This window comes from Fistularia commersonii, chromosome 22 (assembly GCF_037954325.1).
Source record: "Fistularia commersonii isolate RoL2024-O1a breed Wild chromosome 22, RoL_Fcom_v1.0, whole genome shotgun sequence".
In the NCBI taxonomy this organism is placed as follows: domain Eukaryota; kingdom Metazoa; phylum Chordata; class Actinopteri; order Syngnathiformes; family Fistulariidae; genus Fistularia; species Fistularia commersonii.
This window is the reverse complement of record NC_141305.1, coordinates 11471510-11498637: the sequence shown is the minus strand read 5'-3', so window position 1 is coordinate 11498637 and position 27128 is coordinate 11471510. Positions and strand designations below refer to the sequence as shown.

General features: G+C 39.8%; 3 protein-coding genes and 1 non-coding gene across 7 annotated transcripts; 2 read left to right on the top strand and 2 right to left on the bottom strand.

Moving 5' to 3' along the window:
- Nucleotides 1-159: 159 nt before the first annotated feature.
- On the bottom strand, nt 160-11569 carry LOC147221701 (SMAD family member 2). Of its 3 annotated transcripts, none has more exons than XM_086169582.1 (11): nt 11318-11569; nt 9881-10138; nt 7586-7675; nt 7200-7393; nt 5973-6107; nt 5467-5541; nt 4936-4989; nt 4585-4797; nt 3449-3586; nt 2852-2996; nt 160-2347 (listed from the first exon to the last, which is right to left on the bottom strand). In XM_086169582.1, the coding sequence occupies exons 2-11, from the start codon at nt 10111-10113 to the stop codon at nt 2224-2226; spliced, it is 1401 nt and encodes a 466-aa protein (XP_086025708.1). In that variant the 5' UTR covers nt 10114-10138; nt 11318-11569; the 3' UTR covers nt 160-2223. The 3 variants fall into 3 exon arrangements, with proteins under 3 accessions (XP_086025708.1, XP_086025709.1, XP_086025707.1); XM_086169583.1 differs by having other exon boundaries at nt 5479-5541; nt 9881-10262; nt 11318-11471; XM_086169581.1 differs by lacking the exon at nt 11318-11569 and having other exon boundaries at nt 9881-10250.
- On the top strand, nt 10808-19405 carry lrp13a (low-density lipoprotein receptor related-protein 13 a). Its single transcript, XM_086169221.1, has 21 exons — nt 10808-10811; nt 12061-12072; nt 12169-12324; nt 12667-12882; nt 13232-13438; nt 13829-14044; nt 14120-14349; nt 14708-14837; nt 15047-15237; nt 15316-15502; nt 15801-16013; nt 16169-16352; nt 16421-16622; nt 16689-16853; nt 17002-17202; nt 17392-17938; nt 18030-18149; nt 18254-18365; nt 18442-18668; nt 18733-19096; nt 19285-19405. The coding sequence occupies exons 1-21, from the start codon at nt 10808-10810 to the stop codon at nt 19403-19405; spliced, it is 4005 nt and encodes a 1334-aa protein (XP_086025347.1).
- A 1010-nt stretch (nt 19406-20415) lies between these two features.
- On the bottom strand, nt 20416-25016 carry rchy1 (ring finger and CHY zinc finger domain containing 1). Of its 2 annotated transcripts, none has more exons than XM_086169425.1 (9): nt 24863-25016; nt 24099-24218; nt 23907-24022; nt 22608-22686; nt 22468-22512; nt 22331-22389; nt 22091-22120; nt 21835-21958; nt 20416-21268 (listed from the first exon to the last, which is right to left on the bottom strand). In XM_086169425.1, the coding sequence occupies exons 1-9, from the start codon at nt 24911-24913 to the stop codon at nt 21047-21049; spliced, it is 846 nt and encodes a 281-aa protein (XP_086025551.1). In that variant the 5' UTR covers nt 24914-25016; the 3' UTR covers nt 20416-21046. The 2 variants fall into 2 exon arrangements, with proteins under 2 accessions (XP_086025551.1, XP_086025552.1); XM_086169426.1 differs by lacking the exon at nt 24863-25016 and adding an exon at nt 24597-24711.
- A 193-nt stretch (nt 25017-25209) lies between these two features.
- On the top strand, nt 25210-25280 carry trnag-ccc (transfer RNA glycine (anticodon CCC)). Its single transcript has one exon. It is a non-coding gene; the product is annotated as a tRNA-Gly (tRNA).
- Nucleotides 25281-27128: the final 1848 nt, after the last annotated feature.

Below are 27128 nucleotides of genomic sequence, written 5' to 3'. Positions count from 1 at the left end.
AAATAAATAAAACTGATGAAATAATTGATACTGCCCATAATGAGTGATAGCATATTTACAAACAGTTGACTTGAGTAAGATCGGCTAAAGTTTTACACATGACTTAGTCATTTCCCGATTTCACATCATTTCAAGAAACATACCCAGACAGAATCATGAGAATAAAAATCTTTATTAGTGTTTTATGAAGTCTGCATAATATGCCACACGCCTGAGAAGCTTATGGTCAGAAAAAAAAAACTTCTATTAATACCGCCCTCTATTGATAAAACTGCGACATCTACAGTACTGACTGCTTTGCAAAAAAGATTACTGTTTAAATACACACATACTGTACTACTGTTATGTATATGTACGTCTGGTCCACATAAGTTTTTGTCATGTATTTTTTCACATTCATATGTTGTAGGCCAAAGATAAAAACAACGTAACACTGGACCCGAACACATGGTTCATTTCCCCAAATCCAAACGTCACTAGGTGCACTTAAAGTACAATCACTAGTGGCTTGAGGTGAACACATTAACATCAAGAAGGGAGGGGGAGAGAAACATGTTAAACTCGCAACAGCCACATACTGACAATAAGGGAAGTGTTTGAGCAAATAAGTGTTCTTGTACATACAGTATTTTTATAGATAGAACAAATACAATACATACATTAACAGCGAGTGTCCCAGTGTGTGCCTGCACATTCCAATTCCTTTTCTTGTGGAAGGAAAAAAAAGTCTCCTCCCACATGTGTAACATTTTGAAAGCCAGTGATATCCAGATGACCTTTACCCTCCTAACCGAACACCAGCAAGCTACAATAGGTAATTCTTTCTATAAAAAAAAAAAAAAAGAGAGAAGAAATGAATGAATTGCCATTGCCAAGTTTTACATGCCTCTGGAATCATCGAAAACATTGCAGGAAAAGAGAGTTCGGGATTAGTGTACTTTAAATGCACCAGATTTCTTTGGGAAAACAAGGGATAGAAACAGGCTACACAACAAGTGGGGCAGTGATTTTTTTTCCACTGATAAACAAACAAACAAAAACAAAAAAAAACAAAACAAAAAAAATAAAATAAATCAACAAACACAGCTACAACTGGAAAATTAATTTAAACTGACCCTTTTGGATACAATGAAGGAATGATCCATGTCCTTCATGTCACTTTAGAAACAGCTGTGGTATTGAAAATATTTATTTAATAAAAAGTGAACGACAGATAAGTATATTTATATATAAAAATACATGAGAATACAAAAAAGTAGCAAAACAATGGGGATATAGGCTAAAAACAGAACAAATTCTTTGATACCTTCAAATTCTCCAGGTGAGACTATTTAATGATTCTTCTTGGAGTCGCAGCACTCCCAGTGTCAAGTCAGAGGAGAGGGGAAAAAAGAAGCTTTTGCCAACAACTTGATACTCTCTGGTCCCTGCCCAGCACACTCTGCAAAAGCCTGGCCACAGTCTTTAGCTTCAAACCAGGTTGTTAAGGGATGCAAATCAAATCAACTAACAACATGAATAGTGCCATATAATAACAAAGAAATGAACTACAGCCAAACTGAGTTTTCACTTTCTTTAAGGGTTGTAATTTTTTTTTCTTTTTACAGTAACATTCTTAGTTGTCAATCAATAAGTATGTCTTATAACGACACACATCGAGTTAGATAAGGGCCGGTCTGGCAAACATGGTTTCCCTCTGAGGGGAATGGATTTTCTAAGGCCTTTCTATACCGAGCCAAGAAAACATGGGGCCATGTCAAGTAAACTTATGTTCACAACAATGGTAAGGGGGAATATAATTTGCGCATTCAAGCCTGTCTTACGCATACAAGCTGTCTGGAATACTGTGAAAGTATTCACATATTTTTGGTATTCTCCTACTTCTTGGACTAAAACCCAATATATAAATTTATTTTTTTACCACAAACAGATCTAATATTAAGAATTTGGGGGAAAGCAATTATACAAGGTGCATGACATGAGTAACAAAGTGCCAAATTTCTCACGGTACTGTCTGTATGAGTGTGTGAGTGGGATGGTGTATATCTTAAGTTAAAAGGGAATACAGATCTGGGCCACAAATACGATGAATAACAATTCAGATAAATCATTCTGTGGGGTTCTCATTGTTTTCATGTGAGGACTCAAGAGTTTCGAATTTAATGATCTTTGTTATGGGCTATTTGGGGGGTTGGGGGGGGGGGGGGGGGTTTCCTTGGCTATCTAGGACATACTAGAGCAGCGTGCAGATGGGGAACCCATCTGAGTCAGAACCTTGTCTAGCCACTGCAAAGGGCCGTTCAAATGCAGCTCGATCCAGCATGGAGTGCTTGTGACGGTCTGCCGCCTGTGAAACACACATGTGAACACATGGGTTATACTTATTCAACTTTGGAGTAGTCAGTGCTACTTGTTTTTAGCTGTGTTTACTTTAACCAAAGTTAATTAACTTGCAAATTAATTGCAAATTTGGAAGAGCTGTTGAATTTATCATCTCAAAATGAATTTCACTATTGCAATTCATTTCAACTACATTTAAGCTGATTTGTTGATTAAGCTGCGATAACAACTTAAACGTCTCCTTGTTTATTAAAAATAGGAAAATTGATAATGTTTTTCAAGTTTTAAAGGATGTGTAAGAACCTTGAGTATGTTATTCTTGGCCTCTTCAAGCCTAAACTGTAAGATGTTTTTGGAGAAGTGCATGAATTCTACAGTGATGACTCCTCTCTAAAAATACACTGCTTTAACATCCTGCTTTACTATTAATAAGGAAACAAGCCATGTGCTCATTGTGACCACACCCATCCATTCAAAGTGAATGATATTGTGCTTAGATAGAACCGCATACCTGTACTCTGCTCCCCAACCTTTCACAAAGCTCATGCGGATAGTGCACATCCTGGTCAGCTGGTAGACAGCCTCAAATCCTTGGTTCACGGATTGAGCGAGTAGAGCTGCAAATTCCTGGTTGTTGAAGATTTTTAGATTGCAGCCTGAGCACACAAAGAATCACACAAAGAGTTAAATGGCCAATCCCAGTGGGTCTTTGGAACGGAAGTGGAAAAAAAAACACACAAACAACAACAACAACCACAGACACAAAAACTTTGGACACTAACACACCATTTTTAGCCTTTGGCAATTTAATATCCTGGGCTGGTTTCACCAAAGACAACATACAGCACTATTTCTTCAGTGAACTGATAGCAGCACTAGTTTATCAAGTTCTTGTTTTTTGCAATATACAGGAATCATCTGGGGTCTTTCATTAAGAACACAGCAAAATCAAGTATCCAGGACTGTGTTTAATACAGTGGTGAAAATCTCATTTAAAGGTACATTTACCGGGACACAGAATTATGATAACATTTGCACATAGCTGATGACTGTATTATTCCAATTTAACAAGAGGATAGCTACACAAATGGAAACTTCAGCAACTCACCTGGTGGAATTTTGCATACTGTTGCTGGATGCCAGCCATACCTCTGGTTGCAGTTAGGGCTCTGGACAAAGATGGCGCTATCACTCAGGCACTCAGCAAATACTTCCCCTCCAATGTAGTAAAGTCGAACTCCTCTTCCTTTAAAAACAGTGACTTATATCAGAAGTCAATTTCTCATCAAGTATAATTAACATATGAAGTTATTTTGCATTTTAATTGTTTTTATTGCTTTCTTACAATGTGTATCACGTTGATTTCTTGCTGATTTTTGAGTGCTGAATTAAAACGTCTTTATAAAGCTTAATGATTTGAAGTTTTATTGAGCTACATCTCCCACTGTTATCTGGCAAGTCAATCACAGCTGTACAGTATTGTAAAAGTAATCTTACAAAGGTTCCAGTCTCTCTTGGGTAGTCTCTCATGTTAGCCACTTTTAAATGTTTGATACATGTGTAAACAACTTGCATATAATTTGAACTTTTGAGTACTAGACATGTAAATGGAGGAGTTATCGTTATTTCTTTGCGGTAAAGTAAACAATCACTGTAAATCAACATATAGATTATATGAAAATAGATAATATAAATAACTGTATCAGCTTTAATTATCAAATCCAATGTGACCTTTTGAACAAAAAAAAAAGAAATTAGACAACTTTTCCTTTGGTTTATGGTTTTTCATTATGAAAATTAGAATTAGAAAAAAATTATGAATTTTATTCTCATCAAAACATGATCTTTCTACGCAGCCATTTATTATATTGATTTAAGGCACCTAAACTGGATAAAATTCAAGAATTATCACTTAAAGCATTGGATATTCAACAAAAGTGGAGTTTTAAGAAGAAAATAACTGAGAAACTGTCTCATATGAGACACTGTAAACTAAGTGTGAATTATGTAGTCACTTTGATCACTTCACAACTACATTTTTCATCCATTAATTTGAGTGGGAGAAAAAAAAGGATCTTACTTGGTGAACAGATAGTGACCCTGATTTCCTAAATTATAAGAAATGTTTTAATAATGATGGTGATGTGATTTTAGCACTGTGATAATAGTGTGTTGTGACTTTACTATTATGGTAGTGCTATGACAATTGCATTATGACGGTCTATGACGATTCGATGCCCACACCTATGTGCCTACGGGTCATTTCCACAGTGGCGTTCCTGTTGACATTCGACAGCAGGCCTAGGCAGAAACGCTCAGAGTTTGATGGGTCTGTGAATCCATCCACGGTCAGAGAGGGCTGAGAGGCGTGAAACGTCTCCCCTACACGCTGGTTGAGCTCATAGTAAGCTATCGAGCACCAAAAGGCTGGCTCAGAGTAAGTCACCGGCTGCAGATCTAAAGTGGGAGAGTAGATGTCCGGTTAATCCTTGGAACCTCTTGTTGATGCTCCTTTATTCATCTTGTGATGAAGAGTCAAACAGGCTCATTCTGAATTGCCATAATACTGCTTGGGTAGAGATGCATATGTCTTACCCATGCTGTGATTGACAGGAGAGAGAGTGCTAGGAGACAACTCCGCTGGAGAACCTTACAAAACACACAGGAAATCAAAATGTTGAATGGGTTCATGAGGCACCACAACTCTGGCAAAAATTTAGCAATAAGCCAGAAAAAAGAAGAGCAAGAACATAATGTGGAGATTTCTAAAAACGCTGTACTACAGAACTGTTAAAGTCATGTACCTTTAGCCTAAGAACCGGGTTGATCCTGTCGATACAAAGTCATTGTAACATATTGTAATGAGAAATTAAAACAGATCAGATAATGTCCCCCTTGTTGATGGCAATCAACTAAATTAACAGACTAGAAGACATCCAAACATGTGAGGCCCACAATTATATATTGTTGGAGGGTTTGCAAGAAAGCATGTAAAGGATCCTTCCTTGCAGGAATTACATAGCAAAAGAGTTTTCTTTGTTTATTGTGCACTGTTGTGTTGCTTGGACAGCCGATAGCTACTCCCAACAAGGAGAAAGGAAAGGAGAAGCAGCTAGTCTAGGGTACCTGTATCCATACTTTGATTCATCTGCTGATCACTAGTCTCTCCATCCTCACTGATATAGCCAGGTGGAGGCGTTTCTGTTTGAAAAGATTGGGGTAAACAAATGAGAGGTGTAAACCAAATGTGGCTGTTCACCATACTTGTTACAAGTACATTACTTTAACAATATCACAATTCTTGACATGTCGTAGATAGTAAATAGTACTTCACTTCAACTTCACTTGAATTTCAGTTGTCACATTATGCAACTTTTGAGATCCAATGACATCCACAATGTACAACTAGACACATTCACAGAAAGATTGAATATATTAGAATTGCTGTAACTGAACATTTAACCCAGGTACTGATGTTAATTGTGCTTATACTGTAAAACAACCAAAAATAATTCAAAATGAAAGTCATTTTGTAACAGTTACATGTTAAACACAAACAATAACTTAATGGGGCTCTGCTCTCTGTAGATTAAGCAATTGTTTTTCCACACATCTAGTGCACACACACTAACCTGGTATGTAGTTATTTGGAGGCTCGATTCCAGTAGGAAAGTTTGTGTTCTCCGGTATGGAATGAGTGTAGTCATCCAGGGGAGGAAGCTCTGTCAAGATTTCTGAGTGTCTTGGCACAAGAACAGGAGGCAGCACTACAGTGGTGAAAAACAAAGATGAGTAGATATGACTTAGTAGCGTCATTTCTAAATAAAAATGTTTGATTCACTGAAAGAAAAATGACAAGTGGTTAAAGAAAGCTTAACGTGCTTGTTTAAAAAAAAACAGTACATTGATTTGTAATGTGTTACATCTGATATTTAGCGAAATGTTTTCTTGTTGAGTGCTCCATGAGAAGACTGATGCAACTCAAGTTCATATAAAACAGAAAGACAAAATCTGCTGCAAACAGCAAACCATTACGACTAGTAAAAAAACATTTTAATTTTGGCCTGACCACTTCCTAATACAAAGGCTTTAATGCTTCATTGAGGCAGTTTGAATATATCAGGTATACCTTTAGTAAATAAGTTATATGGACTGCAAAAATTACTTTATTATAATGGGACAATTTATTGATTAAGGTGTTTACACAAGTCCCCTTAAGTGTATGTGATGCATATTCCTGTGTTCATATAGCAGAACAAATTTAGATTTAAGACTTGAAACACGCCTCTATCTGTTCTCCTGTGTTATTCATTTTACTTCTCTGAACTTAGAATATTACCCGATGATTACCATTTCTCTCAAAGAAAACAGCATTGTGAAGACCTTCTGAGAAGGATAGTAGTATGGGTGCAATGTGGTAATCAAACATTGTAAAAACAAAAACAAATGATGACACTATACTATAATGTGATTAGAGAAGCATAAGTTTCTAAAGTGCATCTAAATATTGTGATTTAAAAAAAGAAAAATCAACTTTCAGATCCTGTGACCATCTTGCTATGGCCATGAGAAACTGCTAAGTATTGTTTTAAATCAGGTCAATATGACAATATTAGGGTTGGTGTAAACACAAGTTTGTAAAATAAACTAATCTGACTCTGGCTTCAGATTCAATACACTTTGTACACACACACTGGTCACTTTAATGTCGAAACAAAATGCTAGACTTTCGACATGTTTAGAAATCATAAAACGATTAAAAGTTCCTGCTTTACAAACAGTTGTATTTGATAGACTGATGGTTAAAGATTTCTAGAAACAAAAAAGTAATGTGGTTGTTTAATGTACAATAGTCTCACCTGGGGTCTCCACCCTTTGGTAATGGTAGGGGTTAATGCAGACCTCATCCTTCTTGAGGTGGAAGGCATACTCGCAGGCCTCGATAGCACGCAGTTCGTGGTGACTGTGAAGGTCTGGCCATCGCCATAAGCGACAGTAGATAACATGGGGAAGCCCCTTCCTGTGGGAAACCTGCAGACGGCCATCAAGGGATCTAATTGGAGATTAAGGTGACAGGGTGGAATCATAGGGGAGAGGATGACATAATATGGTAAGGAGATGCACACAAGGAATTCGGCCGTGATAAGAACAAAACACAGATGTTCAATATCCATCACCTCAAACATTGTATGCAAGTGTTCTTCAAAGTTCTGTGTAACAACATACAACAGTTGAGGATATTCACCTGGTTTGGTCAGGGTAGCTGTACAGGCCTGATGTATCCCACTGTTCTATCGTATTTGGTGTACTCAATCCCCATATTTCAGAGCAATTACTGTGTAGAGAAAACAAGATAAACAAATGATAACCTTGGGACATGGCTCACGATTAAGAAATATCACTATGGGCAGCATGAACATTAAAAAGCCTCTTTCATTGGATTGTCACAGCAAAATAATAATTAACTAATTTTCAGCTTTAGAAAGTACAATAACAAACAAACAAACAAACAAATGGGGTGTGCCCACTAGCTAAGGTGGCTTATTTTCAACTTTTAGCGCAAATAATGTTGAACAGTTTAATACAAAAAGCTGATCAAAAACAAAATATTGACCTAGAAACCACAATGTATCTATTCTAAATAAAACAATGCATTAATTTCAGGTGGCAAAACTTCAACTTATCATACTTTAGACTGTAAACATCCTCAAGTGTATATAGGGCAATTCTGCCACTTGTTATTCCTCCCCTGACAGAACAGTAAAGTAAAGAACAATTTGCAGGCAATAATAGCCAGCCTGTTATCTATAGTTAAACAAACATCTATCATTGTACTTGGCAGCACATCAGTTAGGAATTAAAACTGTAAACACTATATCCAAATTCAATATCAGGTTGGCAGACATACAACATCTTCTCTCACCCCATGTAATGGTTTAAATATGCTGCTTAAGTACAAAGACCTGAATACAAGTGGGGGATACAGTGACTCAGACAATACTGAGGTTGTCTACTGCATATTCTACATCTCAGATGAAAATTGTTTTTTTTTTTTTTTGTTGTTTTCTTTCCAACTTCAGCTCCGATTGGTCAGTGCTTTCCAACTGAATTTTGAAAACACAAGCATTTTTTTAGACTGATAAATGCTTTGCTGAGTGTGCAATTTTGATAAGAATTGTGATAAACCTGCTTGCCAGGTTAAAAAACATGGATACTCAAACACAAGAACAGCGAACCACAATTTTCTTATTGTATCACATGCTGGGCATGTACATTAGCATATACTGGGTATGAGAGCATGCTATAAATTAAGCATTTACAGACAACTTTCATGTTGGAAACTGTACTCCTCCAGAACAGCCTGTATATATAATCATTTTTATTGTTTTGTTTTTTTTTATAAATATATTACTTTTGGCATGCTCTGTGCATCGAGTCACATTCATTAGGGTTTCAAAATCAATATGGCCTCGTACAAAGTGAAACATTCCTTTCACATTTGTGAAACTGAAAAAATATCTGTACGACAAAAAAAATAAATGTCAAAAGATATGGAGTATGACAAACAATGTTTTAAGTTTCTGGGTATGCCAATTTAACATACACCCTAGATCAAGGAATTCTGCTTTACCGATGCCAGGAATTGACAAAGGCATTTTGTGTGATCTCCCTCATCTTACATCTGATTTCCTGTTTCTGAAGACAAACACGACCGGCTACACAAACAACCAGTCAGTGTACAAGAACAACAGATGCAACATCTGATCAGGAGTTGAGCCTGAGCTCGAACAACTACGCAGAGTGAAATGTGAGAATGAAACTAGGATAGGCTGCTATCAGCGGTCCAGCAAATAGCCCCCCCACAGTAAAAGGTTGTTGTTTTTTTCCCCCCCTTATCATAAGAGAAAACAAACCATCTTGGTCACATAATATACTTAATTGACTACAGCTATCTGTAGTCAATTTGGTTTCTCAGCAGAGATCCTGTATGACATAACTGGTTGTGACTGACAAAGCAGGGTTGGGGAAGCGAACAGATGCGCAGATATAAATCGGAAACAAAAGCAGTAAACTTGTCTGCTACCCTGGCAATGTTATTCACTCTATTCAGGAAACTATCAAATGGAGGAAAAGTATAAATTTGTCCAAAACCACCTGGTGTCAGTTTGAAACAACAACTTGGGTGTTGCATACCCACAGTTGGTATTAATTTGTATTTAAAGTGTGGAATTGATATCCATGTAACTACCATACCGTCCTAATAGCCAGATCAGATAAAACACGGATAGGCCTCCAGGGTGATTTTTAGTAAGATAACAAGATCTGATCAGGATAAGCTAGCCAATATTGGAAAAAGAAAGTTGACAACAAACTTGGAATATTTATTTGGCTCATTTTAAATGTATCTAAAATCAATTTGTAAATTTCCACTTCAAAATACCAACATATCTTTGAAAGTTAACAGAGCAAATCATCCATCCAGAGCACAGTTTACCATTTTACCAAAGCTTGATTACTAATCACATATCAGATGGTATACCTGGGGATGGTGACACACTTGGTGTTGCAGTTCTGTGTGGTTATAGCTTTCTCCAGTTCATCTAGCTGGCCTGTCTTCTTCAGCTTCTTGACTAGGCTCTTCACAGCCTTCTCACACCATTTCTCTTCCTGGCCATTCTGCTCTCCACCGCCTGCTCCACCTGCTCCACTTGACTTCTTCCAGCCCAACAATCGTTTAACCACAGGAGGCGTGAATGGCAAGATGGAGGACATATTGGCTGAACAGGCTGGGAGTCACCTGGGGATTCAAAACAAGGTCTCTCTTACACACACTCAAGTGGCAGAGGAGACCCAGTGGTAGTTTGGACCCTTGCTCCGTCCGTGGCCCGTGCTTGCAAGATCTATTCAAAACAGATGGAAACCTTGGGGAAAACATATCACATAAAATATCAGTGTTCAAATATCACCAGCATGAACACAAGTTGTAAAGAATATCAGAATATCAACTGACATCACGAATCATAAAAAAGTCAATATTATCATGCAGAGAGATTGTCATGTCAGCAGGATTGCAAACGCGGACAAGCTGTCACTTAAAGTAACTTAATAGTTTATTGATAAACAAGCAGAGAATTTCACTGATCATTGGCTTGTCGCAAATACTACTTGCTAGCTGGAAAGCATTTACTAAGTTTGCCAGATTGCAAAGTTAGCTCACGGGGTGTGCCTCGTGCTGTCGTTCTCCATGATGCTCATAAGCAAAATAAGCCACGGATGCAAGCGACAAGTAACACACACAGCCGAGCACTAACAAATAAATATGTAATGTAATAAGGGGAGCATTTTTGACAGCCGGTGCTAACACCAAACTGACGCTATAAGGCCGGCTGCTAGCTACCTAGTGGGGGTGGCTGCCTGACTCAAATCACAACATTATGTAAATTGGCGTTAAAACGCTGCTAACACTATGGGTAAAAGACCGAGATACTAAATCAATACTGGTTATAGATAGAAAATGACAATGGCCAACGTAACCGAGTAATTTCAATCAAATTCCAAGTGTCTGCCATCTAGCTACGGCAGCTAACGCTAGCACTTAGGAGCTAGCTGCCAGCTTGTTATCAAAAATCCTTTTGTTGTAATCCACGAAAAAACCTCATATGCGCAACAGCCAAGTTACGCTCCTGTGCTACCCAAAGTCAGATTGTAAATATTATTTTGAAAGCTGATACTATTTTCATGAAATCAGTCACTTTGAGATTGAAAACGTTACAGCAATTTATCACAGCGGAGACATTATTTTTCACGACTTTTACTTAAAATAGAGCAATCGCACCAAAATGAGTTAGCATCTTGGACGAACTCTTCCAAACTGCGCTCTGGCTTACGGTGGCTAGCGGTGCTAACGGTAACATCTCTCACACAAAACAACACGCTTCAAAGTCAAGAAAACAACTGAAAGCATTGCCATATTTACCAATGTTTACCACTCCAAGCCACCACTGTGTTATATAAAGACGAGAGGAGCACCGTAACTGCTCTTTTGGCATTAAAATACTTGAACTGTACTGGACTGTCGCTAATTTTGACAAGGCTTGTAGGCTCCTCTCAAGTTGCTACTAGTGCTACTCATAGGTGCTACTGGTTAGCCTGCTAGTTAGCCAGGTTAGGTGGACCGGAACTGCATAAAAAAACATGATGGTGACGTATCAGCACCTAATCCCTCCCCGTTAACCTGATTGGAGGATTAGGAAAAGACGCAACTGGGTTGTTTTCTTTTTTAATTATGTTGAAAACATCAGTTTATATTTTCTCTTACATTGGAAAGACTGATAAACTGATAAACTTATATAATAATGCCACATGATATTGAAATAGTATAGTAAACCTCTGAGAATTGCAGAAAACTAAAATGAAAGAAAAAAAAAGAAACAAAACAAAACAAAACATAAAAGGTACATTTTTTATAATATACTTATTTGCTCTGAGGGGAGCCTGTCTATTTTATGATCGTCCCAACCATCGTATATTATTAACTTCTAATCTCTAAAAGGTTGTAGCTCCTCCCACACACAGGTGTTCAATCAACTCCTATCGTAATCACCTGCTGTCCTTATAAAAAGCTACAGTTGTGCCAGTGGAAACTCATGGTCCATTTTATTTTACATGTCGGGATGGATTTAAATTTGTTTATTTTTGTTCTCTTGTTACTTTTCACAGGGCTCTTACAAGGTAAGGAAAGTAGCTGAAAAATGCAATTTAAGATGTGTTCTGCACAGGCTTGGAATTTTGATGGAAGCTTTAATGGTATCTGAAATTTCTCTTTAGATGTTTCAGCTGGGAAAAATCCCTTGAAATGCAGCATGAACTCTAAGCCATGCAAAGATGGCTTAGAATGTGTGCTCTACACCCATGTGTGTGATGGGGAGCAAGACTGCATGGATGGTTCAGATGAAGAGGACTGTGAGACAGCATGCAAAGAAGGTACCAGTCTGAAAATGCTGTACCATTTTCCACTTCTTTGAGGGGTTTTGTATTTCTAGTTGTATCCTATGTGAGGGGCACAACTTCCATGCTACTGTAGTTTAACTTTTTGAACTGTCAGAAGAGTTCACTAAACATTGCAGTTTCAAAAATTTGTGGTTGATCTAAAATGGACTGCACATTTTTTTTCAGCCAATGATTAAACCCACAATATTAAAGCACTTATTTTCTAACCTAAAGTCATGGACTAAATGTCAGGTTTGCAGATATGAATGCACAAATGTTTACTACTCAATTTATTTCGCTGCTGAAACTGACTTTCAACACACTTTCCCCAAACAGACCAGTTTCAGTGTTCTCATGGGAAGAAATGCATTGACAAGGGCCAAGTTTGTGATGGTGTCCCTCAATGTCAAGACCGTTCTGATGAAGTCCAATGCTCCAAATACAGCGAGGGATGTGCTCACCGCTGTGATAACAATGATCGCTGCTTACCTGAAAAGTTTGTCTGTGATGGCGAGCGGGACTGTTTGGACGGCACAGATGAGGAAAACTGTGGTACGTTAAAAATCTGCATGTGTGGCTGATATACCATTGAACAGAGTTTTAGATCTCACTTGTGCATTGACAAAGTTACATTTTCTAGCCCTTAAGCAAAACTCGATGTGATTACACCACTGTACATGACACTTTTCCCCGCTGGAACCACTTAAACTAAGTATCCTTAGGATTAGCAATAGTCAAATTAACTTGACTGACAGATTTGGACCTGTGGCACTCAAACTGGCAAGTTACCATGCAATCGGACAAATCTGTAGCATCATTGCCCAGCAAGAAACTCAGTTCCTTCCTGGAAATTGATTTAGTGGTTTTATTTAAACGAAAAGCTTACCCTTTCCTCATGCAGAAGAACAAGAGGACAAACATGAATGGGCTACCACTGGGACTACCACACCATACGTCTCGAGCCAATCTACACCTATAAAGTGCAATTTGGGTTCCAAACCTTGCAAAGACAGGACAGATTGTGTCCTTTACCACCATGTCTGTGATGGAGAAAAGGACTGTAGCGATGGCTCAGATGAAGAGGAATGCTCAGTATCTTGTGAAACAGGTAAGCTGGCTGTTGCTCTGCAGGTTAGCCTTAATTATGAATACTAGAGCAAAAAGCAGCCAGTGGTTTGCTGGGGGGCGCAAAGACCTACCTGTAAGGGTTACATGGCTCAGGGTAGCTAAAGTGCCATTGAGGCTGTAACGCATACTGCCAGAGTAATCTGGTTCAGAGACAATTTAGGGTCACAACAGTGGTGTTTCACTCTGAGTATGGAATTTTGTTTTTGAAAACTATTTCAACTAATGCTTGTGTAAAGGCATGCAAACTGTCATAACAGTATCAATATTTCAGTTATCTAAATTTACCCTCAGGCTTGCTGGAGGATAGGTCATGCTTATTGGTGTATGCAATCTGTTGGCTTAGACTGAAGTTTTGCCATATCGTCTACAGACCAGTTTCAGTGTGCCCATGGTATGAAATGCATAGAGAAGAACCAAGTATGTGATGGTGTGCCTCAGTGTCAGGACCGCTCAGATGAACTGGAATGTTCCAAGTACATGGAGGGTTGTGCTCACCAATGTGATGATAAGACTCGCTGCATTCCTATAAACTTCCTCTGTGATGGGGAGAGGGACTGTGGAGATGGCAGTGATGAGGCAAACTGTGGTAAGTTTCAAGTTGCATTTTTAAAGAATCAAACTTTGGATGTGACGAGCTTGGCCGGATTTGCTTTTTCTGCAGCCAATGAGGGTTGTAATGCAGAGGAGTTTAACTGCACCAGTGGCCAATGTGTGGCTGTTACAATGCGCTGTGATGGGCATCCGGATTGCTGGGACCACTCTGATGAGGAGAGCTGTACCAAAGAACCAGTTTGCACCACCAAGCTCCGATGCCCTCAGAGCAAGGAGTGTCTGGTTCCGGAGTGGCGTTGTGATGGAGAGCAGGACTGCAAAGATGGCACAGATGAGAAGGTTAGACTTTATTAAATTCATGTAATCTTATTTGCAGGGGTTACTCTTTGGAAATACTGACTATGGGGTGCATGGATTACTGTACAGTCAATGTTCACTGTGCTATTCTGGATAGTTGCCACAGATATGAAACTACCTTCAATGCAGTGCTACGGGATTTGTAGCCAGAACAGTGTTCTTGCAAAGCATTCCCAGTCTTAAACTAAGATGTGACTAACAATGCACATGGGCCAGATACTGCTGGAACAGTGCTTTATTGCAGGCTCTTGACACAGCAAAACAAGCCATGTTAGATGCAACTATTTTCCTCAAGCTGTCTAACATGAGCCACTCCTGGGTACAATATCACATTTTGCAGGACTGTCCTGTGGATGTACAGACCTGTGGCAACTTCCAATGGTCTTGTAAATCCCAGACACAGTGCATCCCTGCTGCCTGGAGGTGCGATGGCGCAAAGGACTGTGACGATGGCAGTGATGAGACCGATTGTGAGTAGTGTAGATCATACCACAGCTCTACCCTTCCTGTGTGCAGTTCCACTTCCTCTAAATTTGTTAGCAGGGTAGTATTGTAGGTGCTCTGAATTTGACTTTAGCTGTCCCAGTGTCCTGCCTGCAAGTTTCACTAGTTTTGATTTCTGCCTCAAACAGTAAAGCTAATACTTGGACTAGGCTTATCTTGCTGTAACTTGTTACAGGTGGGGTGGTGGAATGCCTTGCGCACCAGTTCCATTGCAGCAGTCAAGAATGTCTGGAACCAGACTTGGTGTGTAATGGTATTATGAACTGTGCTGATGGTTCTGATGAGGAAGGAAACTGCAACGTGGAATGCACAGATGCAGATAACAGTCGCTGCTCGCAGGGCTGCCACAGTACCCCACATGGAGTGGTGAGTGTGCTGGGACTGTTTAGGGTGTGGTGGAGTGACTACTAGCTGACTGCTATTTAACTGTCATGCACTGTGTAGCGGTGTCTCTGTGCAGCAGGACACAGACTGATGCAGGATGGGGTGACCTGTGCTGATATAGATGAGTGTGAGGGCCAGAGCTCTGGTGTATGCAGTCACATTTGCATTAACAGTCCTGGCTCCTATCAGTGTGACTGCCACCCAGGATATGTGATGGAGGCTGGTGGACACAACTGCAAGATCACAGGTGAAAAGTTGAACACTTGCAGACCGGGCAAGAGACTTTGAAATGGGGTTAGGGGTCTCAACAAAACTACCTGGCTTGTTTCAAGTCCGTGTTGGGGCTTGGTTCCTTTACTGAGGCTCACTGGGCCCCACATGAAAAATCCCAGTAACCTAGAGAACTACCCACTCCTGATTGTGGCGGCATTTAGCCTGTACTTGCAGTGCTTTCAAGATACTGAAACATGCTACTTGCCAAGGCTAGGACTAAATTTGAAACCTTGAATCTGAACACTGGCATAATCTATTTCCTTACCTCTTAGGTGAACCTTACCTGCTGACATCAGTCCAAACAGACCTTTATCTATTTGGTTTGCGCAGTAGCAGTCTGGATATGTTGACTTCTCCTGCTAAGAAGGCAATCCTTTCTCTGGACTATGACTGGATTGAGCAGAAAGTCTTTTGGGTCAGTCTGGACACTGATGGCATCAGATGGTCCTCATTAGACCAGAAGGCCACAGGAACACTTGTTGAAGGTTAGTAAACAGGACTGGCAGATCTTGCAAATGAAATTATGGTTGAGAGAAACCAGGTAGGAACAACTCAAGGAAAGTTCAGGAGCCCTACTGATATCTGGTGTTTTGTAACTCATGAAACCGCACAAGACTTATGTACATATCTCTTTCAACAGGTGTCCAGGCTGATTCTGTTGCTGTAGACTGGCTTGGCAGAAATCTTTACTGGATTGATGGGGTCAACAGTCAAATTGTTGCCATCAAGCTGACCTCTAAGATTACTAAATCTCTGGACCACAGTGTCATCTTGGATGAAGATCTGGACCAGCCACGCTCCTTGGCACTGCTACCTCAGAAAGGGTTAGTATGTGAGGTTTAAGATTAAAAATGAGGGTCCTAAAATCTGACTTTTGCTAAATTTCCTTTAGTCTAATGTTCTGGACTGAAATTGGCAATGTGGTGAAAATTGAGCGAGCTGGCATGGATGGCTCTGAGAGGAGGGCAGTGGTGAACTCCAGTCTTGGCTGGCCTGGTGGTGTGGCTGTGGATGCCCTCTCAGACAGAGTCTTCTGGACAGATGAGAGGCTAAGGTTGATTGGCTCAGCAACTATTGATGGAGATGATCTTCAGGTAACTAGGTGTTACTTTGCTCAGGGTTAATGTAAAGTCAAGCATTTAAAAAAATCCTCTTCTCAGATCCTACAAATGAAAGAGACGACCAACCCATTCTCGCTGACTGTCTTCAATGACCTGATCTACTGGACTGATGCCAAGAGGAGAGTAGTGCAAGCTGCCAATAAAGTTACAGGCAAAAATTACAGAGTACTCCTGAAGAGGCAGAGGCAACCTTTCTGTGTGAAGGCAAGTTTCACTAGTTCATAGAATATTCAGGGTAGATACTGAAGCAAACTGAGATTTAAGCTGACGTTCCAAATAGACCAATTGGAGAAATTCAACTCAAATGCCACACAATGACTTAAAGAATTTAATTTATACATATTTCCTGTAGATTATCCACCCAATGTTACAGCTGAATATCCAAAGTCCCTGCAAGAAGATGGCATGTTCACACCTGTGTACTCTGGCACCTGGACCTAAGGCTGTGTGCAAATGTCCCTCTGGTCTGTTGCTGGCAGAGGATGGCCTTACCTGCACTAGCTTGGTCAATTCAGGTTTTCTGTTGCTGCTGTCTCCATCCACAGTCACAAAGGTTAACTTTGTCATTTGCTATTGATATGGTCAGGGCTGCAAGTTAAAGTATTAAAACTAGTAGCTTGTTTTTGAACATGTCCTACCAGCTTCATGTTGCATCAGAGGAAAAGTTAATTTGAACAAAAGCTCATTAACCGCATAGAAGTACTTCCAATTTGTACCGAGCTCTGAACTCTTGTCTCTGCAGATTTACCTGCAGGCACGACACTCAGCAACTGAGCTGAAAGGCTGGCCTGAACACGTTGCCCTACAGGTGCCATATGTGAATGAGGCAGCTCTCATGGACTACAGCCTTCGTGAACGCACCCTGTTCCTGACTGACGATGGAACAACATCCCTCATGTCATTAAAGATGAAAGAGATAGACTTAGTTTCTGAAAAGCAGCTTTTCAAACTGGTAGATGACACAATCACTGCCATGGCCTTGGACTGGGTAACCAACAATATCTATTGGAGCAGCAACAAGCAGCCCCGCCTTCATGTCACATTTTCAGGCTCCTATTCAGCTGTTGTGATAAGCGAGGGTATTGGTAGAATAGAATCAGTTGCCCTCCACCCACCTAGTGGAAGAATGTGTTTCAACAATCTGGGTCTGCAGGAAACTGGCACAGTAGCTACTGTAGAGTGTGCCAACATGGATGGCACAAAGAGGCTTGTAGTGTGGAAGGATGCTGTTAAACCAACATCTCTGGTCTTCGCTATCAACGGGGAGACTGTTTACTGGGCTGACACCAGTAAGATTTAAGTTTCTTTGTAGCTTGTGTTTTGACCAGTTGATTTCTGCTGTCCCATGGTACAGCTGTTATCTTCCCCTCTCTATCCTAGACCTAGGTGTGATTGGTTCTATCAAACTGGATGGCTCAGGATATGAAGAACTGAAAGTTGGTGATGGTTTGGCTGCAGTGGCTCTGAGTGAGGACCTGTTACTCTGGATGACAGTTGGCGGTAATGCCCACACTGACAGCAATGTTAACTGATAACATTAACTTGTGTTGAATGGATGATATACAGGGCTTTAACTTTGGTGTCCCATCTCACTTCCCCCACAGATAAGACCCAACTCTGGTACAGAGATGAGCAGCAGAACAAGCTGTGGTTTGAGGTTGGGACAGATGTGGTCAGTCTTAAGGCATTTGACAAGTCCAGCCAGAGTGGTAAGAAGTACACTGAAAGTAGGGGGGAAAAAATTATTCACTTGGGCACTAACACAGGCTGAATTAACTTTTACAGGCTCAAGCGCTTGTGCAATTAACAATGGTGAATGCCAGCAATTGTGCCTTTCCATTCCGGGAGGTCGCATGTGTAAATGTGCCCATGATCACATCCTTGTGAATACCACCCACTGTGGCCCAGAACAGAGTTGCCCAGCTGGCAGCAGACCATGTCTGGATAATCTCTCTTGTCAGTCTGTAGAGCGGTTCTGTGATGGCCATGTGGACTGCGACGATCATTCAGATGAGAACTGTGAGTCTTAAAGCACAGGACTGTTTTCCTTGTGGCATTTTGTCAATTCTTTGCACCTCAACAGGTAAAACACAGCAGTCTGGAGTTGATGTACGTGCTCCTGCCAATTCTCACAGCACCTCAACTCCGCCTTCTCTGCCACAACCAACTGGCCTTGACACAACTGTGGAAGTCTCGGGCCAGGCCTTGAACTTGGATGCCCAGCAGTGTAGCCAGACTCGTTGCAGTGGCAATGGCCAGTGTATTGAGACAAATGGGAACATAATATGCGAGTGTTCAACAGGCTACAGTGGTGATTCCTGTCAGGACAAGGTCTCAAATACCATGCAGAGCCCTGTTGTGCTTGGTGCTGTTGGTGCCTTTGCTGCTGTGCTGGTTATTACAATCATGGCAGTGGTGGTCAAGAGGAGGAAGGATGCTAATGCAAGGTGCTGCCCCTAAATTTTTTCGATTTAAAGTCTCACTACACAATTTATAGCTTTGATATTAACGCAGCTGTTGGCTCTACCAGTGTTTGGGAATGTGCAGAGCCACAACATCATGAAAGTATAAAGTAACACTTAAACAATCTGACTTTCTGATAACAATGGTGCAGACTAACATATCTATCTTGCAGGAGTGCTAGACCGTCAGGGAGGGAAACTAGTATGACCGACATGGAAAACAAAGCAGCGCCATCGCCCAATGCACCTGCTACCCCTGAAGAGGTGAACATCTTTAAATTCAAAGCCAGCTGACACTTCAGGGTCTGAATTTTATTTCTTCCCATACAGGAAGCGGTATCTTCTGTGGACTGATTGCATGTTTGCATTCAAAGTTTTAAATAAATATTTTTGTCAAAATCCCTTGATTTTTGTGTATTGAATAACTTCAGATGTTGGTAATGCAAAGCATCTCAACCGGTCAGATTTAAAACTATTGAAACTCGCTCCTAAATTTGGCAAGTTCTTGGTTCACTAGTAATGCTATTGGTGTTACTGGTCAAGTGGCCCTGTGACTGTGCAGGATCTGAAGTAGAACATTGTGGCCCAGTCATGAATTTACCTGTGGCGGTTAACAACTTATCATTGACCTCTTCTGGGATAGTCTATCTGGTTAACATGTTCAGGGTTACTATCAAATTGGCACTCTTGACTGCTTATAAATTAAGCACACAAAGTCAATTCATATCCACACTGGATTTATTAGCCTAAATATATACCAATTGAAAATGTATTCTAGCACTTCAAACACAAACCCATAGTATTTTGTAATTCTGGTCTCTTTTCACTCAGGGTAGTCCAGCCCTTTGATTCAAGGAAACACTCAACTGTACATTTTGGCAAACCCTCTAGTAACATCAGACTAATCTTAATGTCAGGGGGAAAGAAAGGTTTAAGGACTCAATGGAGAGCTGCTGGGACCGTATAGGGTAGGTAAGCATAGCTGCCTCTGTGAAAGCAAAATATGGGAAGGTTCAACCCAGGTTTTTAAATGGTAACTCAATGTAACACTAGTCTGCTAAATAGACCACGCATTAAAATCAAATCAACATGCTGAGCTATAGGTTCTCCATTGGAAAGTAACTTGATCTGGAAACCTTCCTTGAACCTCAACACAAACAATCCTTTTGTTGGGTATCAAACTTAAATCCTGGCATTGAGAACAGCAGAGCCTCAACCTTGAACTTGCTGGGCATATAAATGTCTCTGAAGTACAATAATCTTTTCCTTTGCACTACACTGAAGACCTTTAGATTAACAGAATATTTCATTTCAAAGTTTTTATTGTGCAACACAGCTGGGTCTGACACATTTAATTTTTGAAATGTGCCATGAATACAATTCCATATACTGTATAATCCTTACCAAATATTACCAGTGATTGGCTGGGCAGTATTGTATATTACAAATGTAAAGAATATGACCAGTAAAAACTGATGAATATGATCTGCAATGCAAGAAAATCATATTTGCTTTAACTACCATGGCTACTTTTGCTGATGGGGGTTCGAACTCAGTATACATTAATACACTTAAATACACCAACCAGAGTTCTCTCTGGGTTAAAAAGATTCAATGTACTGGTCACATATCTGGATAAAAACAGAAGAATGTACCGTCATGATGGTGTATGAAAAATATATGGTGGTATGGTAAGTGTGTAAAAGTATTTAATAGCAAATTAATTCAGAGGGGATTTGAGTAGCCAGGGTAGTGTGTGTTCTGTTACATGGTGAAAAAGATCAAAAATAAACCCAAAACATTTTCTGACCGTTTGCATGTGGAAAACACCAAGTATATAAGAGGAAATTATTCTGCTGCTTTACAGCTAGCATTCAACACAGATGAAGACCTGTATTGATGGGACACCTGTGCACATGCTCATTGTATTTGAGGCTACTGCTGATTTGGCGGATTTGAGTCAGGTTCATCTTGGTGATCAGGCTCGGTGTTGGTCTCTGCCTCGTTGCCATCATCTAGCTGTGGCGGCGGCAGCTGCTGCTGCTGCTGCATGAGTCCTCCCTCCTGTGCCGTGTTGTAGGAGCCACATCCGCTGCATTTCAGCCCCAAGACATGGAAAGGAACCACGCAGTGGGTCTGGCAGTCATTACATATGATCTATAGCATTGGAAAAGTATTGAGTTAGAATAAGGACATAGAGGAGATAATCTCTAGCACCTTTCAGACAAGTTTTCAACTCAGCACCAATACACTGCTGTTACACCTCACTATATACATAGCTCCTGGTGGAAAGGAGAAGGTCAAAAGGATCTGCTTGGTAGGAACAGATAAAATAGAGAAAAACACCTATTAAAAAAGATAAGAGCTGTAGTGTTCACATAATGTGGATTTCTGAATTCACCACTTCTTTTGTTGGGAAAACAATATAAAAGTCAAAGGACAGATAATTAATTAATGACATGCGTTGCTACCTATGAGTATGAGGAGTATAGTTCCACTTTTATGAGATGCATTTTAAACGCTTTTGACAGAAGAGTTGATAAACAAAAGAAATCTCTAGAACTATATCCTACAACTGAAAAATGGTCAAAAATTAGAAGGCTAATTTTCCATTTATTTTCTTCAAGCCGCCAACTCATTCTCCAAAAATTTGACCTATGGCTGCATTTCCTGTCAGTTGTGGCTAATTAACAATGATAGTCTGAGCAATACCCAGGTCTTACTTTGACAGTAGCACCCTGGTATTCAGTGGGCATTGGTGTTTGTGCGATCTCTTTATCTATCTGATCCCAGTAGTCTTCCATGTTCCAGGCAGAGTGCATGCAAAGCGGACACCGATAGGCGTTGCTAGAAATAAGAAGAAAATGCAGGTTAGTCAGTAAAGCACAGACTCAATTGCAACACCCATTTAGATACAAACAGAAAGAATTGAAAAACACTGGGGAAAAAAGGTAATTTAATCAAACAAAACAGTCTTACCCAGTTCTGACCATTTCCTGAAAGCAGGTTCTGCAGAAAAAAAGAATGCAATACAAAATAGTCATCACTATAAATTTGCATAGATGGTATTAACAGAGCTGTGACCACAACACTGAAAACTACTTTAAAATTTACAGATCATGTATGGCTTTATGTGAGTCAAATTTCATTTGAATAAAAATCTTTTACACACAAGATGTAATACCAATAGAATGGTAGTCAAAATATAATGAGATATACTTATGCAGAAGGTGCCCACAGGGGAAAACATGTGCTCCTATTCTAGAAGTGTGGATGTCCTGTATTTAAAAAGAAAATACGATCAGGAAAAGGGCAGCTTCAGATATTCAATTCTATTTTTTCGCTAATTACATTACCTCCATACACACAGGACAGTTTTGCCGGGAAACATTCTCAACACACTGAAACACAGAAAGTTAAGTTTAACTGAAGTGTTTATTTGCTCACCATAAAACTGGGTTGCTAAGAAATACAGTAGTTAGAGTTGAATGATGACCTTGTGATTTCCTTGCAGTTCCTGCCCGAGACAGAGATTGCACTTCTCACAGTGGAAATACTTCTCCCTGGGCCCAATCCTGTTGGGTCACAGTTCAGGGTCAGAGACATGTAGAAGCTTAACATATGTGTACACATTGACTAACAGTATGAGACAAACAACTTTATTTTTCTATTTTTTTCTCAACACACATGATAAAATAAAATTTTAAATAAATTCAAATTATTCTTTGTTAGCCTCTGTGTAAATAGCAGTATTACAAATTTACAATATTGCAAAAAGCTTTCACTGTATGTAAGTATATAAAATCCTCACAAGATCCTGTCTCATCTGGAGAGAGCAGAAAGCACTTTGAGAGTTACTTTCTTTCAACTTCTCCTGCTGAATATGCAACTTCACCCTGACTTCACTGCCTGACTTTTGGACTACCTCACAGGACAGCCGCAGTACGTCAGGGTGGATTGCTGTGTATCTGAGGCTGTAGCGTTTAACACCAGAGTGCCCCAAGGTATTGTCCTGTCTCCATTCATTTTCACACTCTTCACCTCCAACTTCTGCGACAACTCTAGTTCCTGGCACCTCCAAAAATTCTCTGATAACTCTTGCATAGTTGAATGCATCAACGATGATGACAAGGAGGGGTATAGAGGGCTGATTGAGATAATTGTTGTGTGGAGTAACCAGTGCCACCTTCAACTTAATATTAGCAAGACCAAGGAGGTAGTGGTGGAATTCGGGAAGAACCGAAGGACACCTGTAGCAATCACCATCCAGGGTGAGGGGAGGGAAATTGTGGACTCATACAATCCCCTTGGGGTCCACATAAACAATAAACTAGACTGGACATGTAACACAAATGCTTGTTATAGGAAATATCAGAGACGGATGTTCTTCCTGAAAAGGCTGAGGTCCTTCTGTGTTTGTAGTGGGCTCCTCAAGACCTTCTCGCAGTTCTCAGGTTAACAGGCTAAACAAGCTGTGGCCACTGATATCAGGCTGTACAACACAGCTCTGACCGGTCTGAGTCGCATCTGTACTTATTGGCCAATACCTGCTACTGTCACCTTATGCCTGTTCTCACCTAGCAGTTATCTATTTTTATCCTTTTATTGTTGTTGCCTCTGTCCTTTTTAAGGCTTCTATCTATTGCCTACTATTAACCTCCTTTGCTCTGTGCTGCTGTGATACTTGAATTTCCCCAATGAGGATCAATAAAGTATTAACCTGTCCTTAAAAAAAGACCAAACTTCATTGAGATGTATATGTGTTTGTATTGGATCTATATGTATATGTTCTTACCTGCATATCCCACAGGGTTGACAGTGATACTGTTTCTTATCCTTGTCATACAAGTGGCAAATACCACAGTAATACTCCCCAAACTGCAGGTGACAATGCTGGCAAGTCTGCTGTGCCTAGAAGAAGAAAGAATCACACATTTAATGATCACCTTTCTCATCGCAGGGAAGCGATGACTAACAGGTTTCTTACCTGTTGCACTGTTTGGCACTGAAAGCACTGAACCTCTCGGACTTTGAACCGATCCATCTGATGGGTTTCCTCTGCATCATGACATAGCCGACACACATACAGCTTCCCGCAGCAAGGCGCCTGCCGAGCAACAGTCGGGTGTTAACTGACAGGATGACATCTACAGCTCATTTTCGACCATGTCACCCGGTATAAAATCTTAAATCCAACCCCAAGACACTTGAATGATTCACGTCGCAAAAAAGAACGACGATCCTGCGTTGACTGAAATGCCTCCAAAATACGCTTTTTATTTCGCTACAGTCTAACTACATGACAATATGAGGCTAAATTGCTCTAGCAGTGCTGGTAGCTAGCAAGTTTTAGCAACACATATTGCATTAGCTATTTTAGATATTTTTATTCTGCGACATAACAAAGGTCAATTACGTTAAATATCAGGACTCACTTCCTGTGATAAGAATATAAATAAAAGTTAATAAAGAAATATCCACTCACTTTTAACAAACAGCTGCGTTTATAGTGCTCACATCCATCAGCGGAAGCCATTTTTCCACCAAGCTAAAGTCTAACTAAATGATAAATTGAGGCTAAATTTAACGTCAACAGTGCTGGTAGCTAGGTAGCCTTAGCAACACATATTGTATTAGCTATTTTAGATATTTTTGTTCAGCGACATGACAAAGGTAAATTAAGTTAAATATTAGGACCCGCTTCCTATGATAGGATGGCAAATAAAAGTTTATAAAGAATAAGCCACTCACTTTCAACAAACAGCTGCGTTTATAGTGCTCACATCCATCAGCGGAAGCCATTTTTCCACCAAACGTCTTCTTCGCGTACTGGAACGGCTCCCCTCTCTTCTTCGTGTTTTTGTGAGATTGTGAGACTTTCAAAGCTCTGGGCTCAGGACTGCGGTCCTCCCGCGGGTAGGACTTGTTAAAATGGGTGGGTGACGTGGCTTCCTCAATACTCCGGATGAAAAGCGTCAAAATGATTGACGTTATCTTTTCTTCATACCAATCAAATACGCATATCACATTCAATCTCAAACTTTCACCGTTAGCTTCGATTTACTACTTATTACAATGTTCTGTCTTCTTTGACCACAGCGCCGCTGGTGTAGTGGTATCATGCAAGATTCCCATTCTTGCGACCCGGGTTCGATTCCCGGGCGGCGCACATTGTTTTCTCTCTCACAACCAGTAAAACTAAAATAGCATTTATGGAATCAGTATATGGTTACAGGTGATGTTTTATCGATTTCTAAATATATCTGTACACAATATTGATTTACCAAGTGCTTACACTGAATTAGAAATGGGGTTAATTTAAACGCCTAATGTTGAATACTTCAATTTAAATTGCATTTACCTCTTTCACGGGCATTTAGTGGATGCATCCAGTGGTTATTTCCACTTTGATTTAGGTTAAAATTCCAATAAAACCGCTGTCTCAAATCAATATTGTCTGTGCTTCCCTTTTGGTTAATTCCTTTTTGTGCAGTTATACCTGGAATTTGTGTGTCAGTACTAACAGGTGCCTTTTGTTAAAGTTCATGTGGTTGTTTGATCCAAAAACATTTTTAATATCACTGTACATTGTGTTAACACCCTAGCCATGAGTATACTTTTAATACATAGTTTTCATATGATATTAAAACACTTATCGCATACTAATAACTGGGCCTTTGAATCTCCACAAAACATTTGTACTGCAGCTTGAATACATGATCATATACTGGCCTTACCAACTTCAAAAAGCTCAACATGAATTGTTAATCCACTATTAACAAGTAAAAACTGCATTGGAAAGACACACCCAGATTATAAGATCAGTTGATTCATTTCTAAGCATCCATTCTTCATGTTGTGTTTATGAAAAATATTTGTGTTGTGTTATCTAAATACCCACAAGAGTCGATGACAGCTAACCTGAAATAGCCAAGACCTCATTTACACACCACAGTATTTACAAACTTTGATATTTTTGTACAATTTATTTATAAATTACAAAGTAAACACACCAAGTATCTCTCTATGATGTCAAGGTTTAGTTCTCACCACAACATCTTGAAAAATTATAGTCGAACTGATTACAAATAGTCATGCAATGGAGTAAACTAAAGGTTTTTGTCCCGAAGAATCGAAAAAAATCTTTTAGTGTCATTGGTGACAAACACACTTCTTCATCCACACCCAAAAAGGGTGCAAGGGACTCGTGATTAACTATCCCTCAAAAGTGGTTAAAAATCTCTCTTACGCGCACCTACATCAAAAACGTACCGATAATTTAGGATTAGATCAGATGGAGATTTATTTGCCCCTTAGGCTTCTTGTTTTAATTTTAAAATTTTGGTTTTGTTAACACCTTCACCTTCCACCCGAATGAATTAGTGGGGAAAAATAAAATCAGTTAAAAATGACAAAAGTATTAACGTACATTAAAACACAGCAATGCAAGTCGATGAAAAACATTAACGACAAAAAGATCAGAAATATTAGGTAACAGGTTTTGAGAGTGTCTACATAAGATACATTGTATACGTTTTTTTTACATTAAAAACATTAAAATAACTCTACACTGGACATTTCCTTTATTTGTGCTGCTTGGCTGACATGATTTTCCACACACCAAAACATGCTCTTAATCAGGATTAAAGCTTCTTGATATATTGGCATTTTTGATGGATACCTACTCCTTTGTCTGAAGGCAAGAAAGGTTAAAAGTGCACAAATCATAGAATATGCAAAACATGTCATTTTAGGGCAATCCTGGATCAAAATAACGTCCTCGTTCGTACTACTGACAGAATACGGACGAAAGACAACACCAAGGCTGGGTGATGTCCAGGTAGATTCCGTTCACGATTGAGGTTCGCTAAGGAAACATTCACCGTGGAAATGTGTTAAAGACATAAACGAAACCACGAGTAAAACCTCCAAATACAAGAAAGGTCGAAACATGAAGTTTCTATGTAGTTGTGATTCAGAGGATGTAGCGACCACAACATTAAGGAAGTATCCGTCA